The 22,096-nt window shown below is 39.5% G+C and overlaps 1 protein-coding gene across 1 annotated transcript in view; it reads left to right on the top strand.

Annotated features, from left to right (window-relative positions):
* The window catches only part of GMCL1 (germ cell-less 1, spermatogenesis associated), a 36,390-nt gene that overhangs the window by 3,023 nt on the left and 11,271 nt on the right, over positions 1–22,096 (top strand). Inside the window, 11 exon segments of the mRNA XM_030551954.1 lie at positions 1,175–1,271; positions 2,342–2,443; positions 2,957–3,068; positions 3,889–3,954; positions 5,238–5,322; positions 7,270–7,360; positions 7,924–7,940; positions 7,942–7,984; positions 7,987–8,027; positions 8,029–8,065; positions 19,019–19,088. Coding sequence (XP_030407814.1) covers positions 1,175–1,271; positions 2,342–2,443; positions 2,957–3,068; positions 3,889–3,954; positions 5,238–5,322; positions 7,270–7,360; positions 7,924–7,940; positions 7,942–7,984; positions 7,987–8,027; positions 8,029–8,065; positions 19,019–19,088 — 761 coding nt within the window.

Here is a 22,096-nt window from a genome sequence, read left to right as displayed (position 1 = left end):
ACATACTATTCTCCATGAAATCTAAGAGTTAGCCCAGTACATTTGTATATAGCCCATGAGTGTATTAAGCTCTCCACCAGTAGGGAACAAACAATCCAGTTTCTTGATTACAAAGCAGCAGTGGTGTATTTCTTTGCTCATAAATAGAGCGTAAGGTGGGGAAATACAGATTTAGAAACTTTTGATTTTTAGATACATATACTATAATTTGCCGCCATCAGTGGAAATATTGGGTAAAACAGGGCAGAAGATATGCTATTGTACAAATAGATTTATTTTTTAATCTCTCAGGTAAACATCATTGAGTGATAGCATCTCATAATGGGCACTTCTTCTGCTGAGATGGAAAATCATGAATCCTAATAAAGCAGTATTTTTCACTTCATTTGGATGGAAATCTAGCAAATTCTAGTTTTATATGCCTTACACTTTGTTAAAAAAGGTATATTAACATAAATGGTGTATGTGTATGTGTTTGTATGAATTTACCTACACACAAATTTTAAGATGTATGTGTGTCCTTAGTCTGAGACCACAATCTTGTAAATCATCTGTATGTCTTGCATGCATTCTTTTTTAATTGGCTTAAAAAAAATCAATGCCTGCAGGATTTTTTGTCTACAAATAGCTAGAAGGATTTAAATTTTGGACATGAGTACATGCTGTGGATATCATGATTTATAATGGAAAGCTTTTGACAGCTTTTCTGCCTATTTAAAATTGAATTGATTGGGGGAAAATAACTTGAAAAACAAATGTCTCTACTTCCGTAAATAGAATTGAAATATGGGTCAATGTTTGTAAATATTTCCACATAATTGGAAGAAATATTGTTACACCTCTACCTTGATATAATGCTGTTCTTGGGAGCCAAAAAATCTTACTGCATTATAGGTGAAACAGCGTTATATGGAACTTGCTTTGATCTGCTAGAGTGTGCAGCCCTGCCCCCCTGGAGCACTGCTTTATCACATTATATCAGAATTCGTGTTCTATTGGGTTGTGTTGTATCGAGGTAGAGGTGTAGTTCTTCTTGACATGGAAATACGTCACAATTATTTCAGCTTACTTACCCTATAATTTACTTAATTTTATAGCTGAAGATGATTAACAGTTTTGCTACAGGTTTTCATTATTTGAATGAAATGATTTCTTGGTTTGTTTTTTTTAATAGTCTGGCTACTTTTCTAGTATGTTCAGTGGTTCTTGGAGGGAGTCTAGCATGGACATCATAGAATTGGAGATTCCTGATCAGAATATTGATATAGAAGGTAAGCAAGCACTAAATCCCTGACATCTCTGTTTGAAAAGAGGGCTCATTTTCAAATAAGTGAAAATGAGAACTGACAGATCAGTAAGTAACTGCAGTTACCGCAAGAGAAAACATGAGTTGTTATGGCTTAGTTTAATCTTTGATCGTGACAGGAATTGTGGTGAGGTACAGAAACAGACTGAAGTAGCTCAGTCTAAGCAGTGATTTTGAACAACATATAGCTCTTCAGAACACTGTGTACAGCTCTTGTGGAGACCTAAGTGTTTGAATGAAATGCCTCTTTCTCTGTGGTGTCTTGGAAAGACAGCCAGTCAAAGGAGTGCTCTTCATGGTTCTCCGCTTGGGACTGATTTGAGGATATGTGTTGGAGCTGTTGGCATCCTTTCCTGTCCTCCAAGCAGCCAGGAGTAAAGAAGAACAAGAAGAGGTGTTCTGTTGGACTTGCAGAGAGAGAGAGACACACACACTATCAAATAGTTCCAAGGAACCATAACACTGCAGAGGGTGATGCCTATGAATTATAATCCCACCATGCCATCACTGTAACACATCTGGAATTACTGTGTGTGTAAGTGTTTTTTCAGCTGTTAGGATGAATACCAGTTGTTTAAACAGCAAAGTAATTAACTGTACTGTTCCCTTCTGTTCATATTTTTTAAAAGTAGTAGTAATACCGGAACTGGTTAGAAAGTTTTCTCAAATTCTTGTGAATCAAAATATGGAACTCTCTCTCTCCTAGGTACAGGTTCTGTGTGTAGTTAGAACTACAGGGTTTATAGAAGTGATACATTTGACATAAATATTTCCTAATGGCTCAGTTGAAAATAATCACCACATTTGTGAGAGTGGGGTCTATTTCAGTAGTTATGATGCTCTGTGATCAGTCCGTTGGCTTTCTTTGATTTAACTCTTTCCAATTTAGCTTTTTTTCAAGATTAAAGAATTAAAATTTTAGCAACAGCATAAATCGAAAGGAATCCATAGTATTTAAACATTATGTACTTTAAATTACTAACTGTGAGATTATAGCTATTTTTCTTTAGATTTGACAAATTTGTGCTTTTTTAGCTCTGCAGGTAGCATTTGGCTCACTCTATAGAGATGATGTTTTAATAAAGCCCAGTCGTGTTGTTGCCCTCCTAGCAGCAGCCTGCATGTTGCAGCTGGTAAGTTTTATATAGTATAGCATCTTATGGTTTATTTTAAATTAAAATAAAAATTCAGAGTATAGGTTAAAAGGCACATTCATGAACAAATGTTAAATATGTTCACTCTTTCTCCTAATAGATTATACAAATCATTTCAGAACAATCATTGGAAAAAGAGTGGGCTGCTTAATACTTATTTAGCACATATATCAGTGAAGCAGTTTTATGTAAACATGATAAGACTCACTTTTAGTTGAAATATAAATTGCTTATTGAGGCTTACTTGAGGATGTAAATAGGATTAAATTACCTGTTATAACAGCATTTGCGCATGTTGCTGTTAAATATTTGTAGCTATATTAGTTGTCCTTACTCTGGAAGAGTTTGATCGTATTGTTCTGACACATAACTTCGAAAACTTAATGTATTATTAAATGGTCTTCACTAAATTGTCAGTAATGTCAAAAAAAATAAGGCTATGCTTTAAAAGAAAAAAAACAAAAAAAAACTTGAACATTTGTGGATTTATTCACAGGATGTTTAATACAGCAATGTGGCGAGACTATGAAGGAAACAATTAATGTGAAAACTGTGTGTGGCTATTATAATTCAGCAGGGACCTATGGATTAGACTCTGTGAAGAAAAAGTAAGAATTAATCTTTTTCTCCAGACTGTTTTTCATATGTTAATTAAAATGTAAATTTTCTTTTAAAGATGGAACATTTTTCAAAATATAAATTTGACCAGTGAGTTATATATATGAGTTGGTCCCCTGTAATTTTTTAAGTGCATAACATGGATCGTGTGTTTTAGTTCTCTTGTTCTGCTATTTTGAAAACAGTGGGCTTACTTTAAAAAAGTGTAGCACAGAGGATGTAAGGAATTAATTGTAAATTTGAAAAGAAGACAGGTTAACTTTGTAGAAGGAGAGTAATATTAATGTAACAGGCTTTTCTGTTCTAATTTCATTGGATATTGGTGCTGCTGGAATGTTCAACATGAAATAAATGTAAGTTCTGACAGCAAAGGTCTTGGAAGAGTTGGTGAGCAGGGTGCTCCATCCAGGTCCTTCTTTCCCAACAACAATGGTCCCAGAACCCTTATGTGACATGGAGCTTCTTTACTTCACCTTTTCAATTCAAGCTGCCCTCCCTCCCTTTGCTATTACAGAAGATAACCTTTGAAAAGTTTCCTGTTGGTGTCATGCTTATCTAAGTAACCTCATACTCTGAAAATGTCTTAAACGTTTCTTTAACCCTTCCTAAAGTTTATGATCATTCAAATTAAAGTAGTATTAAAGAATAAGATGTATCAGAGTTTTTAGATCCAGGGAGTTTTGTATTCAGATCACACATTCTTAAATAAACTAGAAGTTATGAAATCTATTTTAGAGTTTGATCAGTTGTTTAATAGTCCAACATGGATATCTGAAATTTTGACTAATCAACTGATTGTTTTTAATCTAGGTGCCTTGAATGGCTTTTGAATAACCTGATGACTCACCAGAGTGTTGAACTCTTCAAAGAACTCAGGTATTCAGATTTCAGTTAACTTGGGTAATTGAGTGGTTAAAATAGTTACCCTCAAAATACGTAGACTAAAACATGTTGCAAAATGGCATATTAGAATATTGATGACCATTACAAGAAGAACTAGGCCATAAACTTTTTTTTTATGTATGGGACACTTCCAGGGTTGACTGTTTGTATGGTGTTATATTAACTTAACTTAAAATTTTCTCAGTTGATGTTTGACAAGTTTTTTCTTTAGATATTCATGATTTTTACTTAACACTGTTGGTATTGCATCTATTTTCATAATTTTAAAAATAAGCTTTTTTGTATTGACAGAGTGGTGTTAGTGATGATCCTTAGTCCCTCCATTGTTAAAGTTGGAATTAACTTCAAAATATAATTATAGTTTTTGGCTGAGAGTACTTTTTTCTGAATGCCTGCCTGGTGGCTAGTCACTTCCTTTCTTCTTCAACTCCCATCTAAATATTTACTTTTCTTTTCATATTACCAAGATCTTGTGCTCTGAATCAGAATATTGTGTATGTACTGGTGAACTAAGACTGAATCCTTTATATTTCGCTTATCTGTGGTCATAGGGGAAGGAACCTCCTTTCCTCATAAATTGTTTTCCTTTCCACACTGGGTCAAAACTGAAACTTTTCAAAAAAAATTTTGCAAAAAACCAGAAAAATCCACACCAGAATAGCTACATCTCATGGTTAGGGCACTCACCTTAGTAGTGCTTGTCAAGATAAAGTCCCTACTAAGCGTAATTTGAAGCAGGGACTTGAACATGGGTCTCCCATATGCCAGGTGAATGCCCTTCTAGTCCACTCTCTTCTTGGCCCAATGAATATTTAGTTATTTATTCAGAGTGGAACAGTTTTAATAGGAGAGATTGTAGAGACCCACTCCAGATTTGCCAACAGCCTGGTAATTAGGGAAACTCACCTCATCCAAATCAGGCAGAGCAGGGACTCCTGTATCCCAGGTGAGTGTCTTAACCACTGAGCTAATGGTAATTCTGTGTGCCCTCTATAACCAGAAATTCCATCCGAGGCTGGAAAAGCCTTCCCAGCTAAAGTTTTGTCAAAAGCAGCCCTTTTCACAAGTTTCAGTTTTGACAGCTGCATTTTTCCAATGAAAAACTGCTTTGTCAGAAAATGACCAACCAGCTATACCTTTCACTTAGCTTTGGCAAGAGTGAATTAACTTCCTTCACTCTTTCTTCTTTGATATTACTAATTACTTGATTGACTTATAGTTTTATACACATCATCTCATAGTGTTTTCTTTTCCAGCATAAACCTCATGAAACAGCTGATCAGCTCTTCTAACCTATTTGTCATGCAAGTGGAGATGGATGTGTATACTGCTCTCAAGAAGGTACTTGCAAAGGGCCCAGATTGTCCTTGATGTAAGATTATTGAAGCCGATGAAGTTACACCAGGAATAAATTTAGGGCAATTTATTAAAAATTTTTGATACTTCAGTGTTGTAGTGTAAAGTAATATTCAGATTTTGAATTAATTGTTACTTTGACTTTTTGGTGTTAAAATATGTGTAGACAGAATTTTAAACTGTTTACCGATAATTGTACTGTGAAAATAACAGGGCAGTCGATCGCAATTAACTTGTGTGATTAACCAAAAAAAATTAATCACGATTAATAGCAGTTTTAAATCACACTGTAAATATAGAATACCAATTGAAATTTATTAAATATTTTTGGATGTTTTTCAACATTTTCAAATATATTGATTTCAGTTGCAGCACAGAAGACAAAGTGAACAGTGCTCACTTGATATTATTTTTTATTACAAATATTTGCATTGTAAAAATGATAAAAGATATAGTAGTTTTCAGTTCCCCTCATACAAGTACTGTAGTGCAATCTCTTTACAGTGAAAGTGCAATCTAGGAATATAGATTTTTATTTTATTGGTTACATAACTGCACTGGCAAACAAAACAATGTAAAACTTTAGAGCCTACGAGTCCACTCAGTCCTGCTTCTTTTTCAGCCAATCACTAAGGCCAACAGGTTTTTTGCATTTACGGAAAGTGAGAACATGGCATTCGCATGGCACTTTTGTAGCCAGCAGGGCAAGGTATTTACGTGCCAGATATGCTAAAACATTCATATGCCCTTCATGCTTCAATCACACCATTCCAGAGGACATGCTTCCATGCAGATGTGACTGAATTCCATGGGGAAGTATTGTATGTCTCCTGCTTTTACCCATTTTCTGCCATATATTTTATGTTATAGCAGTCTTGGATGATGACCCAGCATATGTTTTTCTTTTTAAGAACACTTTCACAGCAGATTTGACAAAACGCCAAGAAGGTCCAAATGTGAGATTTCTAAAAATAGCTACAGCACTCAACCCAAGGTTTAAAAATCTGAAATGCCTTCCAAAATCTGAGAGGGATGAGGTGTGGGGAGCGTACTTTGAGAAGTCTTAAAAATAACACTACAGAAACTGAACGACTAAAAAAGAAAATAAACCTTCTGCTGGTGGCACCTGACTCAAATGATGAAAATGAACATGCGTTGGTCAGCACTGCTTTGGATCATTATCGAGCAGAATTTGTCATCAGCATGGACACGTCCTCTGGAATGGTGGTTGAAGCATGAAGGGACATACGAATGTTAAGCGCATCTGGCAAGTAAATACCTTGTGACACCGGCTACAACAGTGCCATCAGAACACCTGTTCTCACTTTCAGGTGATATTGTAAGCAAGAAGTGGGCGGGCAGCATTATCTCCTTCAAATGTAACAAATTTGTTTGCGCGAGTGGTTGGCCAAACAAGAAATTAGACTGAGTGGACTTGTAGGCTTTAAAAGTTCTACAATTTGTTTATTTGTGAACGCAGTCATTTTTTGTACATAATTCTACATTTGTAAGTTCAACTTTCAGTATAATGAGATTGCACAACAGCACTTATATTAGGTGAACTGAAAAATACTCTCATTTTTATAATGTAAGTATTTGTAATAAAGTGAGCACTGTACACTTTGTATTCTGTGTTGTAATCAAAATCAATATATGAAAATGGTACTCTGTTGTTTAACAATGCAATTAATTTTACGATGAATTTTTTAAATCGCTTGACAGCCCTAGAAAATACCCTTTAATCATAAATATATTTAATTATGCCAGTGTTACGATGATTACAAAATTAATTTATAATAATTAGAAGTTGAATTAATTACTTGTGTTTATCAGGAGCTTCATAGTGGCTGTAACATTAAATTGATTAGTCTTGGGTGATTACATATATTTTATGAATCTAAAATAAGCTTATAAAAATTTGTTTTTGTTTAGTGGATGTTCCTTCAGCTAGTGCCTTCATGGAATGGACCACTAAAACAACTTTTAGCTGAAGCTGATGCCTGGTTTTCCAAGCGTAGAAAAGGTAAGCCTATTGTATGGATGTAGTGTTTGTGAAAAAGGTGCTTGATTTAGAACTTCGGTGCTCAGTACATACAGCAGCAATACAGTGCAGTTATCTGTCAGCTCCCTCCAAAAACACTGCCCCATGTATACCAAAGAGATGCGTTAATTTACTTCACCCTCACCTCCTATTCTCATTATACTGTAAGGAGTCTTCCCTTGAACTGTTTTGGCCATGCATGTTGAATCTAAATCATTTCAGGGTACACTATTTTGGTTATTGACTTGTCTAGTGAAGTCTTTGATCTCTGAAAATTCTGGCCAAACTCTTTTGGATTTCAAATGGATAAAAACAATTTGGTCTAATAGTTTTGCCTTTACAATTATTTGAATGTTGTTAACTTCCTTGGAATTGAGAAATCAATTCTGTTTCACACTGGTAATTTTGCTTGCAAAATGTAATTGGCCTTTTTCTATTTGGAGAGCTTAAGACCTTCTGTTAAATGTGTACATATTTTAGAAGACAATCAAAATGAGAAAGTTCTAGGAAACCTGTAATGGTGCATGTCTCGTGTAATATTGCAGATTTTGAGGATGACATTGACATTCTTAGAATCTGAACAAGGAAGAGCATTCTTGACAGTATTCAACACTTGAGATTGCAATACATCATCAGTGATTTGGCATCAGGCAAGCATTATTGAGCGAGATTCTCTAGTACCTTCAGGTAAGAAAATACTTTGATTGGACATTGTGTGTTGATTTTGATTAGTAGCTGAACAAATTGTGAATGAAACTTTGGGCTTTTACCCTTGTTCCCATCCATCTGTTTTTTTTAATTCACTTACATACGTTTCTAAAATATTCACTGGGCTGTCAGTTATGTCAGCATGGTCAGCAGAGGCTGTAAAACTGCATGGTAGTCTGAGTTATTGGAGTAATGTAAATATTGATGATAAAACACAAAATAGAATGTAAATATTGATTGTAGTATACTCCATGAGAGCCATCTATTTCCTAAAAAGAGAACTAGCTAAAGCATTAAATTGAAAATTAGTGATGTAATAGGTGGAGTTTGTATGTAGATTAGTGTTTGAAACTGAAGGATTTGCAACAGCTTGTCACTTTGTTCTCTAGCATCTCAGAAGGCATGTGTTACTTTACCGATAGATAAAGTTTTTGGAGAGAGGAGAGCCCTTGTGTTGTCTTCAGCAAGGCCATTGGCAGTCTATTGTTCAGTTATTCTGTTTGCATTTTGCAGTGTGTAAAATGTGCCCAATCTCTCTTGATTTGGGATGCACATGTGAGTATTATTAAGAGAGAATAATCAATGTTGATGAAAGAAAATGAGGTTGAATCAAGAATTAAAAATGTTAACATGAATTGCATTGTAAATAGACTCCATCCTCACTCTGTTGGCACAATCCTGAGTAAGCAAATGGTCTTTGCTTCTTGCTCTGAAGCTTAACAAATTTGGGCACTGCCAGATGAACAGAAGTATTAATTCTCAAAGTTGGGGGGCCTAAACTGAAAATGCGCTGCCACCAGGCATTCAATCTTCCAGTAGGTGGAGCACTTGGCTCTCTAACTTCAGTTCCACTTCCCTCTTCCTTTCACTGCTAAGTTAATTGAGCGTGCCTGTTACAAAAGTTGCCTTATTCATAGATTCATAGACTCTAGGACTGGAAGGGACCTCGAGAGCTCATCGAGTCCAGTCCCCTGCCCTCATGGCAGGACCAAATATTGTCTAGACAATCCCTATAGACATTTATCTAACCTACTCTTAAATATCTCCAGAGATGGAGATTCCACAACTTCCCTAGGCAATCTATTCCAGTGTTAACTACCCTGACAGTTAGAAACTTTTTCCTAATGTCCAGCTAAATCTCCCTTGCTGCAGTTTAAGCCCATTGCTTCTTGTTCTATCATTGGAGGCTAAGGTGAACAAGTTTTCTCCCTCCTCCTGATGACACCCTTTAGATACCTGAAAACTGCTATCATGTCCCCTCTCAAGTCTTCTCTTTTCCAACTAAACAACCCAATTCCTTCAGCCTTCCTTCATAGGTCATGTTCTCAAGACCTTTATCATTCTTGTTGCTCTTCTCTGGACCCTCTCCAATTTCTCCACATCTTTCTTGAAATGCGGTGCCCAGAACTGAACACATACTCCAGCTGAGCCTGACCAGCGCAGAGTAAAGCGGAAGAATGACTTCTCGTGTCTTGTTTACAACACACCCTGTTAATGCATCCCAGAATCACGTTGCTTTTTTTGCAACAGTATCACACTGTTGACATCATATTAAGCTTGTGGTCTACTATGACCCCTAGATCTCTTTCTGCCATACTCCGTCCTAGACAGTCCTCCTCCCATTCTGTATGTGTGAAACTGATTGTTCCTTCCTAAGTGGAGCACTTTGCATTATCTTTATTGAACTTCATCCTGTTTACCTCAGACCATTTCTCCAATTTGTCCAGATCATTTTGAATTTTGACCCTGTCCTCCAAGCAGTTGCAATCCCTCCCAGTTTGGTATCGTCCACAACTTAATAAGCGTACTTTCTATGCCAATATCTAAATCGTTGATGAAGATATTGAACAGAACCGGTCCCAAAACAGACCCCTGCGGAACCCCACTTGTTATACCTTTCCAGCAGGATTGGGAGCCATTAACAACTACTCTCTGAGTACGGTTATCCAGCCAGTTATGCACCCACCTTATAGTAGCCCCATCTAAATTGTACTTTCCTAGTTTATCTATAAGAATATCATGCGAGACCGTATCAAATGCCTTACTAAAGTCTAGGTATATCACATCCACTGCTTCTCCCTTATCCACAAGGCTCGTTATCCTATCAAAGAATGCTATCAGATTAGTTTGACACGATTTGTTCTTTACAAATCCATGCTGGCTATTCCCTATCACCTTACCACCTTCCAAGTGTTTGCAGATGATTTCTTTAATTACCTGCTCCATTATCTTCCCTGGCACAGAAGTTAAACTAACTGGTCTGTAGTTTCCTGGGTTGTTTTTATTTCCCTTTTATAGATGGGCACTATATTTGCCCACTTCCAGTCTTCTGGAATATCCCCATCTCCCATGATTCCCAACGATAATAGCTAGAGGCTCAGATACCTCTTCTATTACTCCTTGAGTATTCTAGGATGCATTTCATCAGGCCCTGGTGACTTGCAGGCATCTAACTTTTCTAAGTGATTTTTTACTTGCTCTTTTTTATTTTATCTTCTAAACCTACCCTCTTCCCGTAAGCATTCACTATATTAGACATTCCTTCAGACTTCTCAGTGAAGACTGAAACAAAGAAGTCATTAAGCATCTCTGCCATTTCCAAGTCTCCCGTTACTGTTTCCCCCTCCTCACTGAGCAGTGGGCCTACCCTGTCCTTGGTCTTCCTCTTGCTTCTAATGTATTGATAAAAAGTTTTCTTGTTTCCCTTTATTCCCATAGCTAGTTTGAGTTCATTTTGTGCCTTTGCCTTTCTAATCTTGCCCCTGCATTCCTGTGTTATTTGCCTATATTCATCCTTTGTAATCTGACCTAGTTTCCATTTTTTATATGACGCCTTTTTATTTTGTAGGTCACGCAAGATCTCGTGGTTAAGCCAAGGTGGTCTTTTGCCACATTTTCTATCTTTCCTAACCATTGGAATAGCTTGCTTTTGGGCCCTTAATAGTGTCCCTTTGAAAACTGCCAACTCTCCTCAGTTGTTTTTCCCCTCAGTCTTGATTCCCATGGGATCTTACCTGTCAGCTCTCTGAGCTTACCAAAATCTGCCTTCCTGAAATCCATTGTCTCTATTCTGCTGTACTCCCTTCTACCTTTCCTTAGAATTGCAAACTCTATGATTTCATGATCACTTTCACCCAAGCTTCCTTCTACTTTCAAATTCTCAACAAGTTCCTCCCTATTTGTTAAAATCAAGTCTAGAACAGCTTCCCCCCCTAGTAGCTTTTTCAACTTTCTGAAATAAAAAGTTGTCTGCAATGCAGTCCAGGAACTTATTGGAGAGTCTGTGCCCCGCAGTGTTATTTTCTCAACATATATCTGGATAGTTGAAGTCCCCCATCACCACCAAATCTTGGGCTTTGGATGATTTTATTAGTTGTTTGAAAAAAGCCTCATCCACCTCTTCCACCTGATTAGGTGGCCTGTAGTAGACTCCCAGCACGACATAATCCGTGTTTTTTACTCCTTTTAGCCTAACCCAGAGACTCTCAACACTTCCGTCTCCTATGTCCATCTCCACCTCAGTCCAAGTGTGTACATTTTTAATATATAAGGCAACACCTCCTCCCTTTTTCCCCTGTCTATCCTTCCTGAGCAAACTATACCCATCCACACCAATATTCCAGTCGTGTGTATTATCCCACCAAGTTTCAGTAATGCCGACAATGTCATAGTTGTATTTATTTATTAGCACTTCCAGTTCTTCCTGCTTATTACCCATACTTCTTGCATTTGTATATAGGCATCTAAGATACTGGTTTGATCTTGCCTCCCAGGTTTGCCCTGACCCTCCTTCCTCACTGCCATTATAGCCCGTGCTCCCTCCTGTTTCCAACCCATCTCCCAGGTCTTGTTCCCCACTTACCTGTGGGGTTTGCTCACCTGTCCCCGTCGAACCTAGTTTAAAGCCCTCCTTACTAGGATAGCCAGTCTGTGCGCACATAAGGCCTTTCCCCTCTTCGAAAGGTGAACGCCATCTGTGCCTAGGAGTCCTTCCTCGAATAGCATCCCGTGGTCAAGGAAGCCAAAGCCCTCCTGGCGACACCATCTTCGCAGCCAGGCATTTGCCTCCACAATGCATCTGTCTCTGCCCGGGCCCCTACCTTAAACAGGAAGAATCGAAGAGAATACCACCTGCGCTCCAAACTCCTTAACCCGTACTCCCAGAGCCCTGTAGTCACTCTTGATCTGCTCAGTGTCACACCTCGCAGTATCATTTGTGCCCACATGGATGAGTAGCATGGGGTAGTAGTCAGAAGGCCGGATAATCCTCGACAATGCCTCTGTAACATCTCGGATTCGGGCCCCTGGCAGGCAGCATACCTCCCGGGATGAACGGTCAGGGCGATAGATGGGTGTCTCCGTCCCCCTCAGCAGAGAGTCTCCAACCACCACTACCCTACATTTCTTATGAGTGGTGGCAGCAGACCTCCCAGCCTTAGGGGTACGAGGCTTCCCCTCCTTAACTGTTGGGGGTGATTCCTTCTCTCCTGTATCAAGAAGAGCATAACAGTTATCTTTTACCACAGCAGGAGAGTTTGCAGCAGGGGTGGAGCACTGCCTGCTGCTAGAAGTAACAAGCTGGCTGTGTCCACCCTGAGCCTCCTCCTCCATTGGTGTGTCAGATACACCCTGAGGCATCTCCTCCTCCACTGGTGTGTCAGTAGTCCTGTCAACTGGGACAGCTACGTCAGCTGTCTCCACATGGATACTGTCCAAGAATTGCTCATGGATATGGATGTTCCTCAGCCTAGCCACTTCCTCCCGTAGCTCTCCCACCTGCTTCCTGAGAGATTCCACCAGTAGGCACCTTTCACATTGGATGCCACCCCCAGCCTGGATATCAGGAAGTGGAAATTGCAAATTACAATCTTTGCAAGCCCACACCAGAATCTGGGTAAAAGCATCCATGCTTTGGTGCTCTGTCTGGCTACAGGCACAGGTGGAGGAGACAGAAGCAGTGCTGGCACAGGTGTTGCGGGTCCTCCTCACCATTGTAAGCCTCCCTCTGTCAAACTCTCTCAAATTCCCATCTGCAGCTCCCTGTCCGCTCTGCTCTGCTGTAAACAGAAAGGTTTTGGATGTGGCTCAGTTTCTAGGTTCAGGGGACCAATGGGTCACAGATGAGACCGACAAGGGACCCCCACTCCCTTCTTACTCCCCTTGCAAAACTCCCTGTTAGCAGCTCCTGGTCGCTTGTGCACAGCTTTATAAAGCCCTAGCCTGAATGAATGCCCCGCCCACTGGTTAAGGCTCAGCCAATTACCAGAGGCTTCTAGCTTTCAAACCTTCCTGGTAGCTCTGCCTCCAACTGCCAGCTACAGCACACGGTCCTTCAAACAAACAAACCAAACAGACTGACAAACACAAGCTCAGCACACAGCAAGTAACCCCCAAACACAAACACACACACTGCAGACAGCCACTTACCCCACAGATGCTGTATGTGCTCCTCCTTCACCTGGAGAACTCCCTTGCAAAACTCCCTGTTAGCAGCTCCTGTTCGCCTTGATTTTCCTCTTCTCCAGTTCTGTATTGGATCCTCTCAGATCTGGTTTCCACCACCTTTACTCCACTTAAACTGTTTTTACAAAGCTTTCTCATGATCTCCAGGTCTCTACTTTATCTTCACTGACATCTGAGAATATGACAGTGTCTAAATCTTCTCATATCTTACCACCCTAGGTTTTTATGATACTGTCCTTTCTGGTTCACATGCTACCTCATTCTGTCCCTTCCATGTCTCATTTGGCATGGCCTCCCTTGTCTATGGGGTTGCATGTTGCTCTGTCCTTGAATCTCTCTTCTTTTTGTTACTTACTTTCTTTGGGTGACCTCCTGTACTTTCACAGCTTCATTTACGATGTCTGTGGTGATACACATATTCATCCCTGCCCACCCAATTCTGCATCTCAGCCTCTCTGATGTCTCCTCCTGGATGTTACAGAAAAGTTAGACTTAAGTAGTTCAGTTTTAGCTTTTTTCTCTTAAACTCTCTTTATACTCTCCCTCATGACATGACATTCATCCCTCTTGTCACTCATCCCTATATACTAAGTGTCACCTTTCATTCCTGCCTCCTCGTCACCCAGGTGTTCAAGCCATGTCCAAACCTTGCTATGTCTTCCTCCAAAACATCTTCAGGATCTAATGTTTTTTCCTATCCCCACAACTAAAATGCTCTTTCATGTTCTCGTGTCCCATCCTGATTGCTGTAATCTCACTAACATCCATGCTCAGCCCCATCCTCTGCATAGAAAAATGAAGCTTCCAGCATCATCTAGCCAATCAATTTGACCAAGTAATTTGCTCCTTTTTTAATCCTTTCCTTGACTTTATCGCCTGCACTGCATCAGGTTGAAGCAATGAACTTGGCCCTATTTTTTGGCACCAACTGTGTTGCCCTGTCCTTTTTACGTTGTTAGTGGTGTCAGCTTCTTCAGTCGTCTTCTAATCTTTGACTCCACACCCTGAACACAGAACAAACATCTTGAGCGGGATCGTTCCTGAAAACATGGTGGTTCTGTGACACCTACAAGAAACTAAAAGGCTGATTGTGGCTAGATTTTGGGTACTTAGGATTGAAGTACCCCTCTAAAAAAACATTCTGTTAAATCTGATCAGTTATCCTGGTAACCACTTCACTTAAATCTTGTACTATCTTCCCTTACTGCTTGTTATAAAAACAGTCTCCAGTTTGTTTCATCTTTATCATGCCAGCGCAGCCTGAGAACTGAATGTTTATCTGAATGGTCAGAAGGTGAAGCATGAAGTAGAACCTTCTGTCTAGGTGTGACCTTAGACCGCACACTTAGTTACCATGCCCATCTGAAGAAGACAGCAGCTAGAGTTATGACATGTAACAATCTTCTTAGCAAACTGGCAGGTTGGTCATGGGGTGCTTGTGCTCCAACTTTGCGGACGTCAGCTCTTACCACCTCTTATTCAGTGGCGGAGTATTGCTCACCGGTTTGGAGTCAATCGTCACACACCAATCTGGTGGATATGCAGTTACATGCCGCCATGGGTATCATCTGAGGCACCCTGCATCCGACTCCACTCCTATGGCTTCCAGTTCTGAGCAATATTGCTCCTTGTATCAGACGAGAGGTTGCCACTAGCAAGTTACTGGAGAAAGTATGCGCCAACTCAAGGCTGCTGGTGCACAATGACCTTTTTAAGCCACCAGCTGCACATTTGCTCTCATGTCGTCCATTATAGTCTCATCCACCAGGATGTTAGGGCGGAAACCCTGTGTTATAATTCCCAACCAGTCCCTCATCGCTGACCCCACAATATCCCCACCTGCTTTTAACCTGCCCCATCACCAGTGGTCCCTGTTGAACAGGTTATGCAGTTGCAGTGCAACACAGACAATGGTACACATTATCGATGAATTCCTGCTGACTGGGTTCAGGGTGCCCTAGAAGAACTGCATCACGCCACCGAAGATGCCATCACTTAGCAAGATGACTGCACACGCTAAATAAATAAATTACTGCTTGTTTATTTGTTTCAAATTTATTTGAAAGAACTTTTAGAACCCTTGCTCCCTTAATGACCCTCCTCTTCCCTCCATTACTTTGTCAGGGTTAGTACAGAGGAAGTTGGAGAAATCCAGTTATGCTACGGTCCTATAAGTCAGCCCAGATAGTAATATATTTTCCTAACAGGCGGTGGAGCCAGGAAATTAAAGATTGCTTTGATATCAGGCCCCTTTATATGGTCTTGTTCTCGCTGAGCAGTTCAGTTAAGTTTTGTGCCCTTCTGGTGGAACAGTTCTTCTGGCTTGATAGGATTTTATTCATCTTTGGTTTGCTCATTTCTTACCTCTTTGTCAAAAGTGATACATTTATGCAGAACAATATTTAACTCGAGTTGGAGAGATGCTGTATGTTAACTTTATGCCAAGACTGACCTTAGCTGTATAGTGCTGTATTTTACTGTTGTTTGTGAATCTTAGTATTTTTGCTTTTAATTTTTAACATACCAAGCCATGTAATTTTTAATCTTCTTTTCACAACACACCAAATTATAAATGTAGACTCGAAGGAATCTTGATTCCTGGATGTATAATACATAGTGAGGATCCTTTTACTTTTTTTATTTGCAAAAATTTAAAATTAACTTCATTTAAAATCTTTTATTTTAATGAGATCTATTTCAGATACTGTAACAGAATTCCAGCAATTGGATCTGAGTAAAGTAACTGTCATAAGTACATGGACAAGATGTCAGCAAAAAATAGTGGTGCTCAACCATTGACCACACCAGTCCACATTACTATTTCTTCTCTATCATGAAGTAAGATTTCTGTACTAGAAAAACCTTTTCAGCATTTTCTTGTTCATTCTAGAAAAGGGGTGGTCTGAATACAGAACTAGAAGTAACTTCTGTGTATCTCTTGTGCAACAAGAAGGAAATCTGTTTCCTGAAGTCAGTACAAGATATGCAGTTCATGGGGTGTTTTTTTGACATACTGTGTGTTTTTGATCTTGTCACTGAGAACAAAACAGAAGGAAAACAATATGTGTAAGACGATTATCCTGGTTTCATTTATTAGTCTGGTAAGAAAGATGATCGGCAAATGATTAATCCTGAGGTTTTGTCATGCAGGATGTCAAACGGATGACAACTTCTAGTATAAGCTGTTCTTGACTTGACTAACATCACTTGACTGAACAGTTCCTAAATTGTGGCCAGCAATTGGTGAAGCTTATGTATGAATGTGTATATGACTGCTGATGGGAGGGGAATTAGTCTTTGAGAGAACTTCTAAGGATATGGTCCACAGTGACAATAAGTGTGAATCCTTTAGTCTCTAGTTTCATTACGTGAAAACAATTGTTTTATGTGAAGTCTATTTCAAAAAAACAAATGAAGAAAGTTTTTTTCTTAACCATGTTACAAGTCTATACATTTTATCTTAAAAGCTGAATGAAGATATATTTGTGGACTTCAACATTTATTATATTTGTAAGCCATTAATACTCTTTACTCGACAACTATCTGGCTAGGTTGCTTTTCTCATTTTGAGAAGAAGTTTGATAAATAGAGGTGATATGCTTTTGAACAACTTCAGTGATCGGATGTCATCACTAAATTTTGAAATTATTGTATGGTACCTGAGGAGTACTTTTCTGAGTTCAGAAAATATATTTTGTAATGTAAATCTTTTTAGATCCAGATAAAATTATGTTTAATGTAAACAATCTTTTGTTGAGTGGTTGAAAGATATGCTACAGATTATGTTTTGTGTACTTCAAGTGTCCGGGCACAATATGAGGAAAAGGCAGTGATGCATTTGCCACTCAGGTTTTAGAATAAAATCTTATCTTTACTGTAATCCAAATGCAAGTCTGTTTTGACCATCTTGCTATTGTAGTTTGTCTGGTAACTTTGCTCAAGAATTGCAGAACGATATTTTTAACATAAAAGGTTCCCCTAGTTAATGCTAATCAAGTCATTAAAATATAAAAATGAATAAAATATTTAAAAGCAAATCCTCGTTTCCAAATTACCCTTGACACCAAATTGCCTTTTTTCCACCTCCTCTCTTTCTCCAGAACTCTTCCAGAGATTTTCTTCATTTTGATTGTGGTTTCTCTGAAATCCTTTTTATAGCTTTCAGTTTCAATTGATTATTTTTATTCTTTTTGGGACCAGGCTTGCTCCCTTTTGAAGACTGAGTTTTATCATTAAAGGTAGTAAAGTCAGTATCGGTCCCTTGTCAATCTTAAATCCTTTGTGTCTAAATTGTGGGGATCCTGAGTGCTTTCTTCATTCTTCCCTTCCTTTTGCCACCTTTGTTTACTCCCTATTTAAATCATTGAATTGTCCCCCCAATTTCCCTTAAACTTTCTTTACCTTATATTTGACTTCACCTACCTGCCTCTTTGCCCTTTCTCTCATTTCTTCACAGTGGAACGTGTTCTGCTCTATACTGAACTTTGTTCCTGTCTTCTAGGCCATTGAGCTTGTAACCAGCTCTTTAATGTTTGCCTTAGAACTGTCCTGTTGTTGTTCCTGTAAAACTGATAGCTGTAAAACCTTCCTATTACTCTTACAACTAAACCCCACATATCAGTTTTCTCTAATTTTCTCAATAGTTGCATCCTTGGTCCTGTGGTTAGGTCATTGGCTTAGGGTGTGGGAAATCTAGGTTCAATTCCCTGTTCAGCCATGGACTTGTTGTGTTATCTTGGGCAAGTCACTTAGCCTCTCTGTGCCTCAGTTCCCTATCTGTAAAATGGGGATGTCATGCTTTCCTATCACACAGGGGTGTTGTGAAGATAAATACATTGAACATTGTGAAGCACTGTGTACAGATGAAAAGCATTGTAAAAGAAATAGGCATTGTCCTTCCATTTCCTTTTGAGTGTAGATATATTTGAATCTTCACTGCTCCTTACATTTCAGTTTTATATTCATATCGGAATGTTATGCAATCAAAAATCTTTCACTTAAGACTGAGACAGCGATTCCTGCTGTGTAGGAGGTTGCCTCAGTACTACTGTACCGCTACGTATCATTTTGTGATTGCATATGCTATATACCAGTAAGCTATAATTTAACTGCATTCTAACCTCTTTGTTAGAGAAGGGGGGGAGAAATCTGTTTAGTCATTTAGTTATTTCAGAGGGAATGGTGCTGATTTGATAACAAAAAATGCATGTAGTGTTATAAGTTACTTTGTTGTTTTGAGCAGGGTTATTTTATCGGGACTTGCAACTTAAAATAGATCAGATAAGTCTTTAAAGATGGGAATACCAGTGAAATATCAATTGACTGGATGTGAATTGGCTATTTAATTAATGAATACAAAACTTTTTCATCTCAGTATAATTTTATTTCCTTTTTTAAAATGTTACATAAATACCGCCTTTCCCATCTCCCAAGAAATCCCCACATTTATTTATATTTTTTTAATTTTAGAATGGCTGTCTTCTGTTTACAAACTGCAGTGGTTTGCCATGCTCAGAGCAGAACAAGACAATGATATTGGGTAGGTATATTACAGGTTTTCTTTGATTTCTTACTTTGAATAGAATCTGTCTCTAGTATAGACTCTGATATGCATAAATGTTTAGAGTTTACATCAAAATGAGAAAATTAGGCCTAAAACAGCTAGCATTTTAAACTTCAATTACATCCAATTCTTTGTAGAGCAATCTTTTTCATTCACTTTCATCTGGTCAGTTTCTGGCCATCTGCAAAATAGAACTGTAAGAACTTGTTTTCTGTGATATGACTTTAGAGGTGGACGTTATTTTCCAGGTTTTTTTTATACTGGTCAGTATTTGTCACCACTAGTATTGCATATGTGCTTTGAGGATTTGAAATAGTGATTTAGTAATCAATTTTGGAAATGGATTAAGAAAAAAAGAATAATATGCAGAAGCTAAATTTATCCTTCTGGTTTATTTTCCCCCTTTCATGTGGCTGGATGGACAAGGGAAGGTGTATAGGCTAAACAAGTTTATAGAACTATTTTGTATTAGGTAAATAATGGATGGATAACTCTCAACCTTCAAGTGTGTATAATGAGAAGCATTTTTTCTGTCTACGGTCGTGACTACAGTCCTTCCTTTGTATTCTATCCCAATTTTTCTTATTTTCAAAAATAAATATTTAGGTTCTTATTTAGAAAATAGTATGTTGCTTCCATGCAAGTCACTAGTGGTAGCTGTTTTAGTTGGGAATCTTAAAGAGCTTGCGTACCATAGAAGCCAGATATATCTTATCTCTGAATTGGCTTCTAAGTTATTTGTTTTGTGATAGTGCCATCACTTACTGGAGTTTTGAACTGTGTCCCTAGCCTTTTCCTCTGCAGTCTCTTCCTTAGCCATATTATAATGCTGTTTGCAATGCTGTAGTTTGTTTACCTGTCCCTATTTGCATTACAGACACAGTTTTATGTTGACTCCCCAGGGATAATACATTTTATTCAGATGCTTTCAGTTACATGGAGTTGATGCCCCTTCCACCTCAAAAATAAATTGGTTAATCCAGGATTTAGTCTGAGTGATCAAAGTGTCCTTGTTCTGGCTAACCAACTAACAAAGGTCTGGTCTACATTACGCGTTTAAACCAATTTTAGCAGCGTTAAACCGATTTAACGCTGCACCTGTCCACACAATGAGACCCTTTATATCGATATAAAGGGCTCTTTAAACCTGTTTCTGTACTCCTTCCCGATGAGAGGAGTAGCACCGAAATCGGTATTACCATATCGGATTAGGGTTAATGTGGCCGCAAATCGGTATTGGCTTCCGGGCTGTATCCCACAATGCACCATTGTGACCGCTCTGGACAGCAATCCGAACTCAAATGCACTGGCCAGGTAGACAGGAAAAGCCCGGCGAACTTTTGAATTTCATTTCCTGTTTGCCCAGCGTGGAGCTCTGATCAGCACGGGTGGTGATGCAGTCCCAAATCCAAAAAGAGCTCCAACATGGACCGTACGGGAGATACTGGATCTGATCGCTGTATAGGGAGACAAATCTGTTCTATCACAGCTCCGTTACAGAAGACGAAATGAGAAAGCATTTGAAAAAATCTCCAGGCTATGATACAGAGTCCACAGCACAGTGCTGTGTGACAAGCGTAACAGAAAGCCAAAGAATCAAATGGATGCTCATGGAAGGAGGGAGAGGGTACTGAGGACTCCAGCTATCCCAGAGTCCCTGCAGTCTCCAAAAAGCATTTTGCATTCTTGGCTGAGCTCCCAATGCCTGTAGGGTCAAACACATTGTCCGGGGTGTTTCAGGGTATATGTCGTCAATTTACCATCCCTCCCCGTGAAAGAAAAGGGAAAAAAATATTTTCTTGACTTTTTTCAGTGTCACCCTGTGTCTACTGCATGCTGCTGGTAGATGTGGTGCTGCGGCACTGAATAGCAGCATCCTCTCCCCTCCCCTCCCCTCCCCTGTGGCAGACGGTACCGTACAAAAGGACTGATAGCTGTCCTCATCATCCTGTGAGTGCTTCTGGCTGGCCTCAGGTGAGGTCGGCTGGGGGCACCTGGGTGAAAATAGGAATGACTCCCGGTCATTCCCGGTAGATGGTACAGAATAGCTGGTAACGGTCCTCATTATAGCATCCCCCCCGCCCCCTCCCCCCGTGTCTAAAGAAAAGATTCTGTACTGCCTGGACTATCATAGCAGCTGGAGGCTGCCTTCCCCTCATTTTATCTCACTAAAAAGTCAGTGTTTCTTATTCCTGCATTCTTTATTACTTCATCACACAAATGAGGGGACACTGCCACAGTAGCCCAGGAAGGTTAGGGGAGGAGAGAAGCAACGGATGGGGTTGTTGCAGGGGCACCCCCTAGAATGGCATGCAGCTAATAATTTCTGTGGGATCTGACACGGAGCGGCTGTGCTCTTTGGTTCTCTGATGCACTGGTTCTCTAGTACACTTGCCCCATATTCTAGGCAGGACTGACTCTGTTTTTAGATAAACCATAAAGGAGGAATTGACTCGGGAAGTCATTCCCATTTTTGTCTTTGCGCCCCTGGCCGACCTCAGCGAAGGCCAGCCAGGAGCACCCATGACAGCAGCAGACAGTACAGAACGACTGGTAACTGTCTCTGCTACCTTGCAATGGCAAATGAATGCTGCTGTGTAGCACTGCAGTACCGCCTCTGTCAGCAACATCCAGTACGCATACGGTGACAGTGACAAAAGGCAAAACGGGCTCCATGGTTGCCATGCTATGGCTTCTGCCAGGGCAATCCAGGGAAAAAGGGCGCGAAATGATTGTCTGCCGTTGCTTTCACGGAGGAAGGAATGAGTGACGATATTACCCAGAATCACCCGCGACACTATTTTTGCACCATCATGCATTGGGATCTTAACCCAAAATTCCAATGGTCGGGGGAGACTGTGGAAGCTATGGGATAGCTACGGGATAGCTACCCAGAGTGCAACGCTCCAGAAATCAACGCTAACCTCAGTACATAGATGCACACTGCCGAATTATTGTGCTTTGTGTGACCGCGTGCACTCGGC

The sequence above is a fragment of the Gopherus evgoodei genome, chromosome 2, assembly GCF_007399415.2.
Source record: "Gopherus evgoodei ecotype Sinaloan lineage chromosome 2, rGopEvg1_v1.p, whole genome shotgun sequence".
Taxonomy (NCBI): Eukaryota; Metazoa; Chordata; order Testudines; family Testudinidae; genus Gopherus; species Gopherus evgoodei.
The sequence above is the reverse complement of the archived record's forward strand: the minus strand, read 5'-3'. Positions and strand labels throughout refer to the sequence as shown.